Source organism: Gobio gobio, assembly GCF_949357685.1.
Source record: "Gobio gobio genome assembly, chromosome: 10".
In the NCBI taxonomy this organism is placed as follows: Eukaryota; Metazoa; Chordata; class Actinopteri; order Cypriniformes; family Gobionidae; genus Gobio; species Gobio gobio.
Genome location: NC_137116.1, coordinates 1,357,045 through 1,376,329, shown reverse-complemented (window position 1 = coordinate 1,376,329; position 19,285 = coordinate 1,357,045). Strand labels below are relative to the sequence as shown.

The 19,285-nt window shown below is 39.6% G+C and overlaps 1 protein-coding gene across 1 annotated transcript in view; it reads right to left on the bottom strand.

Moving 5' to 3' along the window:
• LOC307132246 (uncharacterized protein) overlaps window positions 1–19,285 on the bottom strand; it is a 51,017-nt gene that overhangs the window by 6,326 nt on the left and 25,406 nt on the right. Inside the window, exons 15-23 of the mRNA XM_079826419.1 lie at window positions 18,117–18,274; window positions 14,205–14,413; window positions 13,606–13,750; window positions 10,130–10,543; window positions 8,689–8,962; window positions 5,265–5,382; window positions 4,774–4,918; window positions 3,742–3,832; window positions 1,095–1,205 (exon numbers count right to left, since the gene is read on the bottom strand). Coding sequence (XP_079682545.1) covers window positions 1,095–1,205; window positions 3,742–3,832; window positions 4,774–4,918; window positions 5,265–5,382; window positions 8,689–8,962; window positions 10,130–10,543; window positions 13,606–13,750; window positions 14,205–14,413; window positions 18,117–18,274 — 1,665 coding nt within the window. The remainder of the gene's footprint in view (window positions 1–1,094; window positions 1,206–3,741; window positions 3,833–4,773; window positions 4,919–5,264; window positions 5,383–8,688; window positions 8,963–10,129; window positions 10,544–13,605; window positions 13,751–14,204; window positions 14,414–18,116; window positions 18,275–19,285) is intronic.

Genomic DNA, 19,285 nt, shown 5'->3' with positions numbered 1-19,285 from the left:
TACAAGTCAAAGTAAATTTAGAAATCACTTCTTTTTTTATTTATTTGCGTTTTCCATACTGTCCCAACTTTTTCTGATTTGGGGTTGTATATATATATATATATATATATATATGAGACATGACATTGAGTCTCTACAACTCATTTCTCCATCTAAAATCTAATATATATATGTATATATATATATATATATATATATATATATATATATATATATATATATATATATATATATATATATGTATGTATGTATGTATGTATGTATGTATGTATGTATGTATGTATGTATGTATGTATGTATGTATGTATGTATGTATGTATGTATGTATGTATGTATGTATGTATGTATGTATGTATGTATGTATGTATGTATGTATGTATGTATGTATGTATGTATATATATATATATATATATATATATATATATATATGTATATATGTATATATATATATATGTATATATATATATATATATATATATATATATATATATATATATATATATATATATATATATATATATATATATATATATATATATGTGTGTGTGTGTGTGTGTGTGTGTGTGTGTGTGTGTGTGTGTGTGTGTGTGTGTGTGTGTGTGTGTGTGTGTGTGTGTGTGTGTGTGTGTGTGTGTGTGTGTGTGTGTGTGTGTGTGTGTGTGTGTGTGTGTGTGTGTGTGTGTGTGTGTGTGTGTGTGTGTGTGTGTGTGTGTGTGTGTGTGTGTGTGTGTGTGTGTGTGTGTGTGTGTGTGTGTGTGAGTGTGTAAGATTTGAAGTACTAGCATATATCAAATTCAGCACACTTTTTTTTTTTTTACAAGGGAGTCGTACATGATAAGCTCAGAATTGGGTCTCTACAACTAATTTCTCCCTCTAAAATCTAAAATATTGCTCCACATTGTTAAACAGTGATAAGACAGTGTGAACGATAAGGGTGAAAGTCAATATTTATGAGTTTATTTATAGGTACACTGGGTTGATTAAGCACAGACCACATTATAGTGACCTAAGAGATACTAAGTGCATGGTGACCCTGTTTATCTTGTGCAAATATGGTGAGATTTCAAAGAGTTGTGGACTGTGTCTGCCTTACCCATGCCAATAGCATGTTATTAAAGTTGGCTGCGTAATCAGCAGACACTCTGTTCCTGATGTGTCTCTTTTTCCAGGTAAGCCAGGATCTTTGCAGCACAGAGCGCTCATACTGTACCAGAAAGATAAGGATAAGGTTTAAGAATTCTTTGTCATGATAATGTTCTCGGATTATAGTAAAAACAAAGATATTTTGTTTAATAGTGGCTTGTGTTCTTGCTGGTTGCTTGCAGGGTCTTGTGGACTCTGGGAAAGAAAATGGGCCCCTCCAATTACCCTCCAAACTACAGTATATAGCCACTACAAACATGACAATTACAATGAAAAATAAATGTCTAAAACTAAGAACACTGTACATTGTTTGTTGACAAATAACATTTGTTCAACATTAAGTTCAACTGTAAACTGCTGCAGGGATGACATTTTTTTTAGGCCAAATCATTGCAAATGATTTGCATAAGCATTTTAGAAGTTCCGGTTCCTGACATTCCTGACATCGAGTGCAAAGTTTGTTTTTATTTTTTATTAAATAAATTTAAGGATTAAACAGGATTTAAGGGAATAAAGAAGAAATAAGAATGGTAAAAGATGTTCCAGGTCTATTTATAGCCTAGTTGTGAGGTAATTCATTTATTTAAAAATATACACACATAACTCTTGTTTGTATATCTAATATGTCAAAAATGTAAAATAAAAAACGTTTCTTGCCTTATCACATTCAGTTATGAATGGCATCATCATTTAAATGATATATTTTCAATTTAAAATTAATTTTCAATAAAAAAAGTTCCATCACTATGTTACTCTGGGTCGTTAAACATATCCATCATAAACAGTTGTCGAATATTAATTGTTTAGCTACTTATATCTTACCCACGCACGCACTCTTTCACTGTAAAAACTAAAAGCATCGCGTAATGATATTCAGTGATCATTAAGCCCCGCCTTCTTTGATCTGATTGGCCACCATTTTGACATGACGAGCGCTGTTAGACCACTGAGGCAGACTAGACTAAAAATGTAACTTTTAAACTATCTTTCATCCTTACATCCTAATTATGGAACCGGAGGAAAGGAGGAGCCAGTAGGGTGGAGGGGCAAAGCACAGCAGAAAATGACTGTGACAACTAGGACATTATTGGGAGATGTAGAGTGATATTCATGCATTTTATGTAAGCAGACTGCTACACTTTTATTAAATGGATATAGTTCACCCAAAAATGAAAATTCAGACATTTACTCACCCTCAAGTTGTTCAAAACCTGAATGAATTTCTTTCTTCTGCTGAACACATTATGAATAATATGGGTAACCAAAGAGTTGATGTGACCACCCCACTGACTTCCATATGAAAAAAAAGTACTATGAAAGTCAATGGTACCAATCAACTTTTTGGTTACAGACAATCTTCAAAATATCTTCTTTTGTGTTCAGCAGGAGAAAGAAACTCAAACAGGTTTGGAACAACTTGAGGGTGAGTAAATGTACAGAATTTTCATTCTCATTAACTATCCCTTTAAAATCTCATTGATTTGCAATATAAGCTGTACAACTGATTTACATTTAAAATTGAATCTTACTTTTTGGCCATATAAATAACATCAACTGCATCAACTTGCAAATTTTTGCTTAATTTGTTTTACTTTTTGAGTATGAGCGGCATATTCTTCTACATTATATAATACGATATGAGCCATAAATGTAAAAGAATGATGTATCAAATATGATGCTCAAAAAAAAACAAACATGCAAACTTTTTAATTACATGTGTATGTATATTTTGTCTAAAGGTTTAATAAACTTTGTGGTAAGCAGGGCGGGGCAGAGAGCCGTGGGAACGGAGTGAGACCGGTGGGATGAGTGTTTATGAGCGTCACCTGTGCGCCACACCGGTCTCGAGTCCCACGGAGGAGCTCTGGAAGATTAAAAGGAGGAGTTACAACAGTGAAAGAGGAGAAAGAACCAGGCCTGGACTAACGTTGTGTTTTATTATGTTTATATGCGGCAGTCGTCCCTGAGGGGCTGCCACTTTACTTTCATTTAGTCGTTTATGTTTATTATTATTATAGTTACTTTGATCGTTTGCTGGTTCCCGCTTCTTTTTTCCCTAAGCCTTGAACATTGTTTCACGGTTTCATTTTATTTATTTTTTAAAATCTGATTATTATTTAATATGTCAGGCTTTACAAGGTTAATTGCCCAAATTTTTGCTGATTTTTGTCATCATTGCAGATCTTTGGCACCAGAAGTGCTGCCTCTGCCATCCAAACCTGCTTTAAACACACAAAAAAAATTCTCAAATAGCTGCAAAGCAATACATTTCTGTGACCTTTTTTGTACATATCCGACAACTTGAGCAATTTTGAGGATGGTTTGGAAACTGTGGATAAAAATACAGTAACCGATATCCAAGAGATCCTACGCAACATTAATAAATTATGAATTTATTATGATTCCCTCTACATTTTGTTTTGTTTACTTATACTGTATTGATTGTCATTTGGATAGAAGTTATTTGTCAGTTATTTGATAGTTATGTTGATTAAACGTTGGGGCCCCAGGAGGCCACCTGTGTTAACTATAGTACGGGCTGGCCCTGGTAACTTGGCCATCATAATAATAAATGTTCATTGATGTGGATTACTTACTTGTTGTGTATACAGCAATGTTGCTTCAGTTTGGTTTTTCCAACAGGTCCAATACAGATGGGTAAGTCCATGCACTCTTCTCTCCACAGCTCTGATATGGCTCATGAAAATATCACTAATTATTAGCTAATATTAGCCAAATATTTATAACCAATATTCAAAAACAGTCAGAGCTTATTTCTCAAAACTACAAACATAAAATACTTTGTTTGTTTTCACACATCGTTGTACATTTTTCACAATCTAGCTCCAAATGTATCATTGCTGTGGCAATATTCTTGAGTTTTAAGGATTTTGTATAGACTATAGCCCTTTTCTGACGGTAATTGTTCATTGCGGGGTCATAAGGTATTTTAATCATTTACAGGGGCTAGTCAGTGATTTTATTGCTGTGAATTTTAAAGATCTAGCCTCCACGGTTATTACTGAAATGCTGGCAAGTATTTACGAGATAAATATATTTCATAACCACTCAAAAAATAACAAGAAGAAAAGCACTGTAAACATTTGAAATGGGCCGTTATTATAGCAGCAATTATATATGTTAAAATAACCAAGCAACATTATGTTTACCTCATGTAAATAAGAGGCTGTATTAACTTATTTCTGCTCATTTCCATGTGGAATAAAATTACATCCTTTATTTTGAGATAGAATACAAGACAGAAAACCATTTTTAACTAGCCTATAATGTGCTTCTATATGTCTTCCTATTTTTAAACAGATTTAAATAATTAAATAATAATTAGGATATTATTTTCCTACTATTGATTTAAATGTACATTTATTCTTATTAGCATATGACATTTCATTTACAGCATACAATCATGTTATTGACCACGTGAGCAGCGCGTTTGCAGGTGCGCAGGATCACAAAACTCGCTCCTCTACCGTGAATGAAACACCATCCGAATGCACGAGTTGTATCACTGAGGTGGCAGGAAACAATTACAATCCGATTAGGGCTTTTATTGTTTTGTGCTAGTATGAGTCTGTTTTATTTACTTTTACTTAAAACCGATTAGTTTTTACCTGTGTGAAAGCTGTGTCTGTCTGTGTTGGGAAGCTTTCTGGTATTTTTGGTACACTCTGACCCAATGATGGAACGTTCTAGATACTCCTCTGCCCTCCAGCCAGAGACTCACAGCCTCCCCCATCTGCCTCTGGGCTTTATGCTCTAGTGGAGAAAAAAGCATTTAGACACTGAAGCCACACTTAAAATGTGTCAATGTTACTGAATTAAATACACAATATCAAACAAGAGCTGCAGAAACTTTTCTCTAACTTTACTTTCTGTGCCATTTTTATAATGACTTTACTGTTGTTTTGGTGATTTTAAGGGCTATGTGAAGTTCACACAAGTGTCCAAAGGTGAAGTTCATCACATTAACTATACAAAATATTTTAGATCAGTCCATCTATTGTTTTATTATTTCAAATATAACACATGTCTTTTTGAATGTTTGCAAAGTTTTTTCTTCTTTAAAAAAAAAAAAAAAAAAAAATTATAAATACAAGTTTACCTTTGGCCCACAGTGACCACGTCCTTAGAGCTAACCGTTCTTCACTTCTTTCCTTCTTAACACAGAACATGTCTGCTACTTTCAACAAATCCCTGCTATGTGTCCAACGCTTGAACAACTGTAAATAGAAGTAAATACACATAGGTAAATCAGATTAGATTAGAAATTAGATTAAATTAAAGCACAACATTTTCAGCAATATCATTCACTTGACTGGACTGGCACTATTGGATGAGAGCTGAACTGAGCTGAATGATGACATCACTATTTTCTGCAGAGCTGCTTTATAGCTGAATTGAACTCATGCCATAATTGATTAACTTTACACAGATATTAAACCAAACAGAATCAACACTGAACTGATTTTAACTGAATAATGACACTATTTTCTTTTTTTTATACCTGCTTCACAGCATAATTGCGCTGTTTACATCACTGTTCATTAATTCCGTTATCACTGTAAAGCTTGTTGAAACAATCTGTATTGTATAAAGCACTATATACACCGATCAGGCATAACATTATGACCACCTTCCTAATTTTGTGTTGGTCCCATTTTGCTGCCAAAACAGCTCTGACCTGTCAATGCATGGACTCCACTAGACCCTTGAAGGTGTGCTGTGGTAACTGGCACCAAGATGTTTAGCAGCTGATCCTTTAAGTCCTGTAAGTTGTGAGGTGGGGCCTCAATGGATCGGACTTGTTTGTTCAGCACATCCCACAGATTGGATTGAGATCTGGGGAATTTGGAGGCCAAGTCAACACCTCAAACCATTCCTGAACGTTTTTTTGCTTTGTGGCAGGGCACATTGTCCTGCTGAAAGAGGCCACAGCCACCAGGGAATACCGTTTCCATGAAAGGGTGTACATGGTCTGCAACAATGCTTCGGTAGCTGGTACGTGTCAAAGTAACATCCACATGGATGGCAGGACCCAATGTTTCCCAGCAGAACATTGCCCAAAGCATCACACTGCCTCTGTCGGCTTGCCTTCTTCTCATAGTGCATCCTGGTGCCATGTGTTCCCCAGGTAAGCAACGCACACGCACCCATGATGTAAAAGAAAACGTGATTGATCAGACCAGGCCCCCTTCTTCCATTGCTCCATGGTCTAGTTCTGATGCTCACTAAAGTAGCTTGTCTGTTTGATCGGACTACATGGGTCAGCCTTTGCTCCCCATTCATCAATGAGCAGTGGCCGCATAAGACCCTATCACCGGTTCACCACTGTTCCTTCCTTGGACCACTTTTGATAGATACTGACCACTGCAGACCGAGAACACCCCACAAGAGCTGCAGTTTTGGAGATGCTCTGACCCAGTCATCCAGACATCACAATTTGGCCCTTGTCAAACTCGCTCAAATCCTTGCATCTGCCCATTTTACCTGCATGTTCACTTGCTGCCTAATATATACCAACCACTAACAGGTGCCATGATGAAGAGATAATCAGCGTTAACAGTATAACAGTATAACAGGCATTGTGGTTGGCAGGAAGACGAAGACTAGCTGGTTCACAATCAAAAGGAGACTTTAATATTGAAGGTTCTCAGGTGAGCTATAACAGAGTTTGCACAACACATTAACATGCACGGGAAACGGCGGATATCAGACCCAGACTGGGGAAACAGAGAGAACTAAATAGGGAACCCAAACAAGAATGATGACACACAGCTGGAAGGGATTTAACTCATAATGACGGTGACCATGGAAACAGATGAGTGGTGGGAAACAGAACAAAGAATCAAGTGACAAATGAAAACACACAGGAAGTCCATGAACAAAACATAATTGTGACAATACACCCCTCCCCAGAAGGCGCAGCCTCGCGCCGTATAATGGATCACCAGCGGAGGGAGGGTAGGGGCTCAGGTGGAGGGTTAATAGGAGAAGGGTAAACTGTCTATAGGAAGACCCAGGGCGGAGCTGATGGAGGGAAAAACAATGGAGGAGGTAGGGCTGATGACTCCAGGGAGCCGACTGACAGAGGCGGAGCCAGTGGATACCATGGTGTAGCCGCTGGGCTGACGCACCAAGATCCGGCGGGGTCTGGCGATGACCTGGGCTCCAGCAACCGAGGTGACACAACAGGCCACTGTGGAGCTGGACCGACCGAGCCCCGAGAAGGGTAGGAAGTAGGAAGGAGCAAGGAGCCCAACTGAGCCCAAGGGATGGAGGGAGGAGGCACAGCCAGACGAGTGGAGTCCCAAGGCGAGGGCGGGTTGACGAGCGACCAAGATGACATTGGAGGGGAGAGGGAGACCGGTGGAACTGGTGGTCCAAGGCAGAGCAGAAGGAGGTGAGAGCAAGGGCATCGTCAAAGGCTTGATGGGCTGAGGTGGAGTCCTGGTTGTGGAGGTTGGAGGCGGAAACCATGGATCCACCAGCTCAGATGTAGCTGTGGGCTGGCAGACCCATGGCGACCACCCCACTCCGAAGGTGGATGGAAGGTGAGCAGAGGGGCTGACAGATGGTGACGGAAGACAGGCTGGAAGGACAGAGATGAGCGGAGACGGGAGAGGGGGGATGGGGGGGGGGTTTCAGGAGACCCCGGCAGTACCAGTGTCCTCACAGAACTCCGGACAGTAGACAAAGTCTTTTTTGGGCTTTGGACAGGAGATAGAGCCCTCTCTGGACTCTGGGTGAAGGAAGAATTCCTCTCTGGACTTTCATCGCGGGCAGAAGCCTTCTCTGGACTTTCGTCACCGGCTGGAGCTATCACTGGACGTTGGTCAGTGACTGGAGCCTCTCTTTGACCCTCTTTGGGGTCTTCAGTGGACACAGGGGTTCTCACCGGGTTTTGGGAGGAGACAGGGGTTGTCTCAGGGCTCTTGACAGAGACAGGTGTCAACGAGCTCTTGGCGGATATTTCTCTGGACTTTGGACGGAGATAGGGGGCATCACTGGGCTTTTGACGAAGACAGAGGACATCTCTGGGCCCGATCCCGATCCTGAATAGCATCTTCAGCATCTTGTCCTCGAGATCGCTAGCAACGGCCACAGAGATAAAACGGGTTAGAAAAGACAGCATATGTTGGCTCTCCTGAGCCAGGACAAGAATGTTTACCCACTCGTCCATTTTTATCAGGCGATCTGATCTTCTGTCAGGCGTTGTGGTTGGCAGGAAGACGAAGACAGGCAGCTTCACAATCAAAAGGAGACTTTAATATCGAAAGTTCTCAGGTGAGCTATAACAGAGTTTGTACAACACGCACGGAACACGACGGAGATCAGACCCAGACTGGGGAAACAGGGAGAACTAAATAGGGAACCCAAACGAGAATGATGACACACAGCTGGAAGGGAATTAACTCATAATGACGGTGACCATGGAAACAGATAAGTGGCGGGAAACAGAACAAAGAATCAAGTGACAAATGATACACACAAGAAGTCCATGAACAAAACATAACTGTGACACAAACCTTGTGAAGTAGTCTGTTGTTACATGTTTTATTCACTCTACATTCTGTGGCAGCAGTTCTCCAGCGATGAAAAGCTTGACCACTAACTCTGCTCTGATGGATGATGAGCTGGCTCTCCATTGCACACTTCCTCTGCTGACCCTGGATCAGAACTCTTCCCCACTGCATGAATACAGCAGCCTGCAGTCTCATCTCACTGCTGTACTGGAACCAGGCCTCTCTGTACCTCAGTCTTTGTGCTGATACTGTTTGTCTGTACCATGCCAGCAGAACCCTACATGGAGAATAAGTCCTATTAAAGCCAAAAGCTTGGCATGCAAATGCAATGCAAATGACAGCACAAAATACTTTTCAGTATTTTTTTGGGAGGCTTTTGCCTGTTTGTTGAGGCTGAGGTCGGTATTACATGCATTGTCAGCTAGAAGGCAAAAAGCCTTTTTTTTTTAAACAAAAAGTATGATGTAACTGGGGTCTGTCAAACTTCAAGAAGGACAAAAATGCATCACAAAGCAACCATAAAAAAGTTTGTCATTGATGCCAAAAGTCATTGTCTCTTGTGTGTCTCATAAAGTATTGATTAATTTTGGACTGTTCCTAACACAAATCGATCATATGGATTCAGAAGTTTGGAATATAGTACGCAAGTCATATTGACTGCTTTTTTTACACTTGTATGGTGTTTTCTTTATAATCTCCAGCAGCTTTGACATTCTGCTAAATATTTCATTTTGTGTTTCATGGAAGAAAGAAAGTCTTATGGGATTGAATAACATAAAGGTAAATTATGGCAGAATATTCTTTTTTTTGGGGGGGTGAACTACCACTTTAAGGCATGACACTATAGAAAAAAACATAATTTTTTATACACTGATTATTATGAGATTTTGGCCTATTTTACTTCTATAATATGTGTAGTAGCACTTACACCAACCTGCGTGTTCACGAGAGACTGGCATTCCAGCGTATGCCGTAGGACACTCTGGTGAGAATATGCTAGTTCTCGCGAGAACCAAGTTTTGTTTTGCTCTATCCTCTGCGTTCGTCACTGGAACTTACGCTACGCCTGCGTCCTACGTCATACGCTGGAACGCCAGTCTCTCGTGAACGTGCGCATACAACAGTTAGCGGAAGTTAGAGATTACAGTTTTTAAAGTTTTAAATATGGATATTTTTATTACACAAACGCACCGCTGCGCTCCACAAGGCCTTTATTAACCCCCCAGAGCCGTGTGGAGCATTTTTATGATGGATAGATGCAAGTGTATGGACTTCAAAACAGAAACAGTCATTCACTGCCATCATAAAGCTTGGAAGAGCCAGGACATTTTTTTATATATATAACTCTAGAATATACACCTAGGATGACTTGAGGTTTAGGGTTAGTAAATCATGGGCTAATTTTCATTTTTGGGTGAACTATCCCTTTAAGACCCAATCTCACCTCCTCTGCTGACTCTGTGTACAGTGATCTCTGCTCCTGACCCTCTGTCCGAAAGCTGCTTTCCAGCACAGGAACATGTTTTTCATCATCCGCATGATGTTTCTCTGCTTTCTGGCCCGTGAGATGTGTTGTCTCCACCGATGCATTAAAAGTCGGGCCCTCTTCCTCTCAACAAGTCTCTCCCTCCACACACACAGATAAAGACGGAGATGCCCTGGGTCTTCCCGGCAGTGGATGAGACTCGTGATGTGAAGTTTTTGAGAATGTAAATGGCTGAGTTTGAGTTGCCAGAGACAGAAAGCTCTCTGCTGTAGTCTCTGTGTCCGGACCTCCTCCAGCTCTCTGCTTATACACAGCAGCTCTGAATGATGCCTGCAATCATGAAGCCACTGAGAGAAATACTGAGAGAAATACCTGTAGGTAGAATAGAAAAGAATATTGAATTACTTCCCCATAGAATGTTTTTTTTATTTTTTTTAATCAAAGTTAAAACTTTTTAGCAGCATTTAATTATGTTGCGCTTATATTGGCATAAGCTCAATAATTCAATTCAGCTATTTTGCAAAATTGTTTCCCCATTAAAATTGTTCCTGTTTCTTTGGTTGTCATGGTTACTAAGTATGTTCTCATTTCTCCCCTTAGTTACTGATTATGTTCACCACCTGTTTTTGTTCAGTTTGGAATGCATAATACAGTTGTTCAGTTTTTTTTTTTTTTTGTATTTAGGGTATGTTTACATGACAACGATGTACTAAAAACAATAATGTTTTTCCTTTGCGTTTTGCGCGTACAGACGACAATGTCGTCAAAACGATCCCTGTTCTCACAGATCCTCGAAAATGATTAAAAACTCTGTATTATGCACTCCAGGCCAGTAGTTGGCGATGTCACTTTGTAAAGAAACACTATGCGCACAACTAAACACATAATATGCATGTGCATGACATCACCATTTCCACAAATTTGCTGCGTTTTTTTGTAGTTTACACTGAAATAATGGCGGTATCATTTTCAAAAACTTGCACTTTTTCTTACACTGTTGTCGTGTAAATGAACAGCCAAAACACATATAAAGCTGAACATTTTTAGTTGAGAATGGTGTCATGTAAACAGCCCCTTAAACCCTCAGTTTGGTTCTCTCTTTGTTCTGTATTGAGCTATCACTTGTGTTTGAATTATCTTCTTTGTTTGTTCCAGACCTTAAATTGTTCCAGACATTGAAAGTCTTTGGGATGTGCTGGAGGAGACTTTACAGAGTGCTTGAATCTTGCATTGTCAATACAAGATCTGGACCAAAAAGCACCTTTTGATGGAAATAAATGTTGTGATGTTATATTCAATTAATTTAAGGTAAAGACTGCCAGACTGCCAATTCATGTGTGAAAATGATTCTTCATGCTCCCTCTCAACCATTCTTTCACAATTTGAGCCTAATGACATTGACATCTTGACTATTGTGATCCTGGAATATGGCTATGATGTGCCTTCCTACATGATTGTTTTATAAATGAAAAGCATACACACTCCATCAATTAGGGTTACAAGAACTGTTGCCAAACATACAACATGATAGAAACATACTACGAAACATACACTTTTGCCGGGCAGTGTTTATGTATACTCAGTGGTGCAAATGGCCAAAATTCACTAGGCGGATCTAGTTTGGAAAGTTTTTCTCTCAGTTTTGCCTCTATTTAAATTACTACACATTAATGCATTTATATAAAATGGCAACATTTTATGTAGCCTAAAATCCACTTCTAAAAAATATCTATATTTCTCATTTTCATTCATGATGATAACGTGAACATGTGCTTTGGTTTAGTGGAGGATTGCTGCCATCTACTGGAAAACAAACACTTTTCAAATTAATATAATACTATTTTTACCTTTATGTTTAGACATTTTAGACAATCATTAATCAATCAATTAATAAAATAAAAACGACTTATCATTTTTGGGGTGCGTGGTGAGATATATGTAGCTAAACATTTAATATTTGACAACTGTTTATGATAGATGTATTCAACGACCCACAGTAATAATACAGTGATGTAAACTGTTCATATTTTTTATGGAATTTCGCCATATTTTATTAAAATATGTTATAAGACACGTTTTGCACTTTTGACATATTTTGAATATTAAATGTGTGCATATTTTAAATAAAATACTATTAGCAAAGAGTTTAGCCTAAATGGATTACCTCACATCGAGGCTACAATTAGACTAGAACTGCTTTTACCATTCTTTTTTTTATTATTTTTTTTATTACCTTAAATCCCTTTTAATCCTTATTTTATTTTCCAGGTATCATTACATGCTTGGCCTGTGTTTTCATTGCATTTCCAATTTTGACCAGCATGGGTTGCCATTTGTGTGTGTTTTGTGCATATCTCGCATGCATTTCTGGATTACAGTGTGCGTTTCTGGATCTGATTTCACTCGATATAACGGAAATTCAAGTTCTTTTCGGGAAAGACGGCCGGATAATTTTTAGATGACCATTTATGTATTATTATTATATTTATAGACAGGATACTTTCAGTTATGTTAACACAGCTTTATCATTTCAAAGTTTCTGTTATGGCATCTGTTAAAGTAACGGGTTTTCGGTCAAAAATCACATTTACCTCAAGCACACACCAATGGAGAAGCATTTTCATTGACTGCAGTCTGCCGGCATTGGCCAATCACAAAAGTTGACATTGCACAACCTTTATCACAGAATATTCCATTACGTTTTTATTATTATACATTAAATTACGTTTATATGTGGCTATTTTATTGTAGAATATTGAGTTGCTAAAATATAAAAATCCTTTTAATTAAAAATAAAATAAAATTGAACCATTTTTTTTTTCAACTGGAACTCCGTCCCCCCGCGGACCCCCCATTTCCACCCCTGTATCGCCATATGTTATATGCCCAAGCTAGTATAATATCAGATCAGGTTAAGAAAAACCTTTTTAGAGCATACTGTACTACTTTTTATACTGCTCCTTTGTAGGTTAAGTTTAAAAAAAGTGAGACTATGTAAGCTTCAGGTTGCCTACAATGACTGTATGATGATTATACTGATTTTTTTTTGTTTTGTTTTTTTGAAAAATGTGATGTGTACATTTATTTGTCGGCTGGATAATTCACAGAATGCTATTATTATGCTGTTGTCAAACCCAAGGCAAAGTGGTGCGATGCCAGTCACCTTTGAGAAAATATTGGTATAATTGTCTCTTTTAAAGGTTTTGAATGTAAATGTTGTGTTGTTTGTTGTAGGTTTCTATTCTAATGGAGCTTGAGTCTGGAAATAAAGTTGAATTGATATATACACTGTATATAAGAATATGGTTTAAGAATGAGCCTTATTTGATGACCTGTCAGGCATCCCCCTTGGTGCAAGCTGTTTTGGATAACAGTGTCCAATAAATGACAACTTACTTATATTACACCATGCTTTTTCTCATTTCCACACACACCTGTATTTTAAGGCTCTTTGGTTATAATGTTGAGATCTTCTGAAATATTCCACTGCCTTGCTCCACATGAGAAATGTTCTTCTCTTCATGACAATCTTCCTCCTCTCATCATATTCATTCAGAAGAGCCTGTCGATGGGCCCTATCTAAATCACAGGAGCATGCATGTGCTTTTATTAGTTTATTAATAGTTATTATGGTTGCACTTTGTTTTACAGTAGGTGTACTTATTTAAGAAAAGTATTGAGTAATATAAGGTAACTACATGGGGTAAGGTTAGGTTTAGGGCTAGGTTCAGGTTCAGGTTATTATTACCCAGTTATTGCAATTACTATAATAAGTATAGTATGTACATGGGGAACAGTACTATAAAATAAATATCTACCGTTATTTTTTATGTTATAATGCATACACTCAATATACTGCAATATTGCTTTGCAATGTGTATTATAAGGAAATATACTTTATTTGCATTATATATGCATATTAATTATATACATGCATTTGAAGGGAAACGTTTAAACTGCAGTATAACAGAAAAGCACGAAAAAAAAAAATCAGATACAAATTTGACCTAATTCAGTAATGATTTTGACTCACAGTGTGCATGTTTTCTCCACTGCTGTAAGATGACTTTGACTCTCAGGTGGATTCTGTGTTTTACTTTGCTGTTGGCGAGCCGCTGCTGAGCACAGATGATTCTCCACTGAGAGAAACAGACACGCAAGAGTCTGTAGCATGAAAAGAACAGAGCGGATGCCTGCCTCTGCTTACAGACCTGTACACACCTCAGCCATCCCCAAAACACTCTTAAACACACAGACACAGACACGCAACTCACACTATCATTAACATGCACTGAGTTTTACATCACTTTCAATGTTGCAGATAGATAAAACAAAGCAAAATATATAATCTAAGGTTAAAACTAGCGGTTGACTGTTTCAATTGTCAATGCTGAAAACAGGTTGGTCAATGGCCGATATATACACACACACAATATAGCTATAATATAATGACAGCTAATGAGATAATAATTACATATAAAATACAATGAACATTTGCTTAGTATCAGTAACATATTAATATATGTTTTGTTCATATTTTAAATTGGTTTTTATTTTTAAAATTTGCTTTCATTTTAATATCAGTTAATGTTTTAGTACTTTTGTTGTTTTTGTCATGTTTATTTTTTTTATATGTTTATATAATCTTTGGCGTGAGATCTTGAAACGCTGGCAACACTATTTCACATAGATATCCAACATTGAATTCCCACATTTGCATTCTAAACGCTGTCCCTTGTTTTATAATTGAAGAAGTTGCCAAAGCCATTGATAGCATGAAGAACTCCAAAGCACCAGGCTTTGACAATCTGCCAGCGGATTGTTGGAAGTTGAAGGAGCTGTATGTCATCATGAATGAATGGCTAGCAACTTTCCTCAACAAGGCCAACGCCATCTGTACAACGATCGACGGAGAAGGAGCCGATGGATCCTAGGGCGCAAATGGAAAGCTGACTCCGCTGGTACTGGAGACCTAGGCGGAGTCGAGGCGAAAACATCTTAGGCAGAGTGCCCAAAGTCTGAGGTGGAGCCTGTGAGACTGAGGACAGAGGAGCAGTCAGAGGGAAGGAAGACTGTGGCGAAAATAGACTTTCGATGACTGAGCAAGGTGAAGCCAGTAAAGGTGAAGCTGCAAGGCTAAGGGTCTCTGGTGGAGGCGAGGGTGGGAGGAGCCAAGGTGAAGCTGACGGACAGAGGTGGAGCAAAGGGATCAGAGAGGCCGGACATGGGGCCAAAGGATCCTCTTGCTCAGGCGAGGCTGGTGATTGCCCAACCTGAGGCTTCACGTCACTGCAAGGCGAAGGGCTGCAGACATCCAGCTAAGGCAGGGCTGGAGGACTGGCTGAGCTTTGCTGTGAGGGTGACAGAGGTAAGCTTGACGGGATCAATGACAGTAATTCCAATTCCCAACAGGTCAATGATGCCATTTCACTGCTGTCTTGGAACAGCGATGATGAAGAACAAGCTGATAATATAGGGTGGGAGGCAGTACCTTCATGTCCAAATCATTCAGCCAGTCCTCGATATCTAATTCCACCAGTATTCCCTCTGCCACAGATATTGCTGGCTCACACCCCTGGTCAGACTCTCTCTGGGGCTCTGGCTCTGTCTCTGGCTGATGGTCGACGCTGTCCCTTTCTCATAGGGCTCTGGCTCACTCATTGCGGTGGGCAGTCGCTCTCCATTAGCGGGGGGCTGCCACCAACTGGGAAGAACTGGAACACCAAGTCCAGGCATGGAATGACCGCCTCAGCCAATATGGCCTCCGCCTCAACATCAAGAAAACTAAATATTTGGAAACCAATCCTTCTGATAGCAACAAGCACTGATGAAGACAAAAAGTTTTAAGTATCTATGATTGCGCTTGCAAAGTGATATTGGTATCAATAATGAAGTGTGTGGTAGGGTGAATGTGGCCTGGATGCGCTGGAAATAAGTCACTTGAGTAATAAGCACATAGCAATCCGTCTCACGTCAAAAATATATCGAATGTGAGTACGTCGCACTGTATGGTGCTGAATGCTGGCCAGTTACCAAGAGCGTTATTGAGATGCATATGCTCTGCTGGATTACTGGTATGTCTCTCCTTAACCAGTGCTGTACAGAGACAATCCATCTTCAGAGGTATGGATACCATCCTACGAGCAGCACCAGGCACTGTTGCTGACACTGCCTTCCACGTGGACGAACAAAGCAAAGATGGCAGGATACAATCTATCAACGGTACTCTACTCACTACTCCAAGTGTGTGTGCACAAACTTTGATGGGTTGAATGCAGAGGACAAATTCCTAGTATGGGTTACCATACTTGGCCTTCACAACACTTTCACTTTATGGGAAGATCAGCAGAGAATAATGAGGGCTGGGATTGTAGTTGAATCTGTCTCTGGCACCAGCTGCTTGAAATTTTGGAATGAGACAACAAAAAAAAATTTTTGGAGCCTGGAAGATGTTTAGCAGTTGTAGTAAATTGATCACAGGTGGAAATGCAAATGGGGGTCCAAATGAGCCTTCTTAAGATTGGCATTAACAAGGGGAGTGAGAGTGGCATTTGTTAATGCACATATCTTTCCCCCTCAATATCCAGCAGTTCAATGATGCAGTCCCGTTCATTGGCTTTGGGGGATTTTACCCCAACCCCCCTCCTCTGCTCTGTTTGAGCTTTATCCTATCGTTGTCTCAGCATTCCTGTGCATCCTGGAGGGCCTTGCTCACTTGAGCGGATGAGAAGGACGCTGTAGAAGGGTTGGTAGACTGGAGAGAGACATATAGGTTATATTCGCGTAACTGTGCGAAAAATGGATGTCCGAGATTATCAGGGTTTGTCTCAACCATTATTGTTCCATGGCAGGGATGGCTGGATGGACTGGAGTGGAAGTAGACACTGAGGAAGATGGTTGGTGTGTAGGCCTCTGTGTCTTTGCTTGCATGGAGGATAGGGGCTTGATGGCGTTGTGGTTGGAGAGGGATCGCTCCTTGGGCCAGCAAATTGTGGCGGAGGTTTATCGCAGATGAAGGACTTATCGTAAGACAGGGCACAATTTCAGACACAGCGGTGAGGGACAGCGGTGAGGGACAGCTATATACAGGACTCTTTTTCGGTAACGCTGCATTCACACAGGGCATCAGCGTTAATGCTTCTCATTTACTTTGAATGGGTGATTTCATGCGTTGCCGAACTGAATTGTGGGTTCCGTCACGTCGCTTCACTCGCGTTGCAAGCGGCAGAAGTTGAAGATTTCTCAACTTTTCAAGCGCCAATGCAGGCGTCATCCAATCAGATCGCCCTATGTCAATACCCTAGAGCAGACGCTAGCCAATTGTGTTCATGCAACCCTAGAGCAGACGCGGCAAGTAATGTGATTGGCTGTTGTCACTATAACAGTCGCATCACACCAAGCTTCAGCCACGCCCACCGTCAAGCGTTAACGCTGACGCCCCGTGTGAATGCAGCGTAATTGGTTGGATTTCCCGAACATGCTCCTCCTGAACTTTGTTAAATTAATTTAAGTTAGGGTTAAGGTTTTTTATATTTTATTTTATTTAATTTACTGTTTATTTATTTCAGGCAATGAGAATAATTGTATTGCTTTAGTTTTAGTTAACAATAATAACCCTGCTTGTTTTTACAATATTTACTGAAATATTTCCCTATTAGTTTTATACTTGTTTATACAGGCATGGTTGTTGATAATGTAAGAATAAAATATTGGGTGATTAATCAGTCTGACTGATATATCACCAATATGTGCAATATATAGCACCAACCAGAATTGCAAACATAATGACTTGTTTTGAATGACTTGCAGCTCTGTTTGGTGCAGCTAGTGGCGCATAAATTCAACATGACAGCTATAAAACATGAAAATGACATTTGATATCCACTGTAAAACAGCCAAAAATACAGCCCAGTGCTATTCAGGGTGTCACAGATATAACATGTACCTGTTTTGTAGTGTGCGAATATAAACGCCTCTGGCAGTCTGCGTCTGGCTTACACATGTTACCCACATGGAGAAGCTCAAGTTCAGCCTGTGTCTCTCTGCTTTGCTCTCAATCCGTTCAACAGCACACTTCTGCTGCTCGCAGTGCGGCCCCACAGCCTATAACATGCATAAAAACCACATATATAAGCTACATGTGTCTACAGTCTAAGCCTTAAATATATAAATATGATTTATCAACATTAAACAACTTTCACAACTTGTGAACTATCCCTTTAATGCTGCCATTACATGTTATCGGAATTATCCTAAATACATCACACCTTCTCCATTCAGCTAGGTTCGTCAATCATAACCCCATCCAGGACAGTCAGAAACCTTGAAGTTGTGATTGATGATCAGTTGAACTTTACAGACAACATTGCTAGAACTGTCCGGTCCTGCAGATTTGCCCTATACAACATTTGGAAGAACAGAGCATGCTACACAACTCCTTGTCCAAGCTCTTGTTCTATACAGACTGGACTATTGTAATGCTCTCTTGCCAGGCCTTCTAGCATGCACTATTAAACCTCTGCAATTAATCCAGAATTCTGCAGCAAGAGTGGTCGTTAACGAGCCGAAGAGAGCACACGTCACACTAGCATAAAATTGCACTGGTTGCCAATTGCCACGCGCATCAAATTCAAGGCACTGGTGTTTGCCTGCAGAACAACCACTGGCTCTGCACCCCATACCTAAACTCATTACTTCAGACCTAGACCCATAAGCTTGCATTCTGCATGTGAACGGCGCCTTGTGCTGCCATCCCAAAGAGGCACAAATCATTTTCACGGATCTTTACCCTGACAATTTCAAGCTGGTGGAATGACCTGCCCATCTCTACCCAAGCTGCTGTATCGTTAGCCATTTTCAAGAAACTGCTGAAGACAGATCTTTTTCAGCAACACTTGACCCATTAATACTAACACTTACTATTCTATATCTATTTGAAAAAATAAAAATAAAAACCTTGCTACGTGTACAGTACAGGACTGTACTAGGACTGGTCTAACTGGGACCGCATTAAATGTAAATTCAAGTTTCCTAATTAAAAATTGGACATGAACGCCCTCTCAAGTTGTATTTACCACTGGGAAACTTGGGGATAATTTTGATACCCAAGTTCCA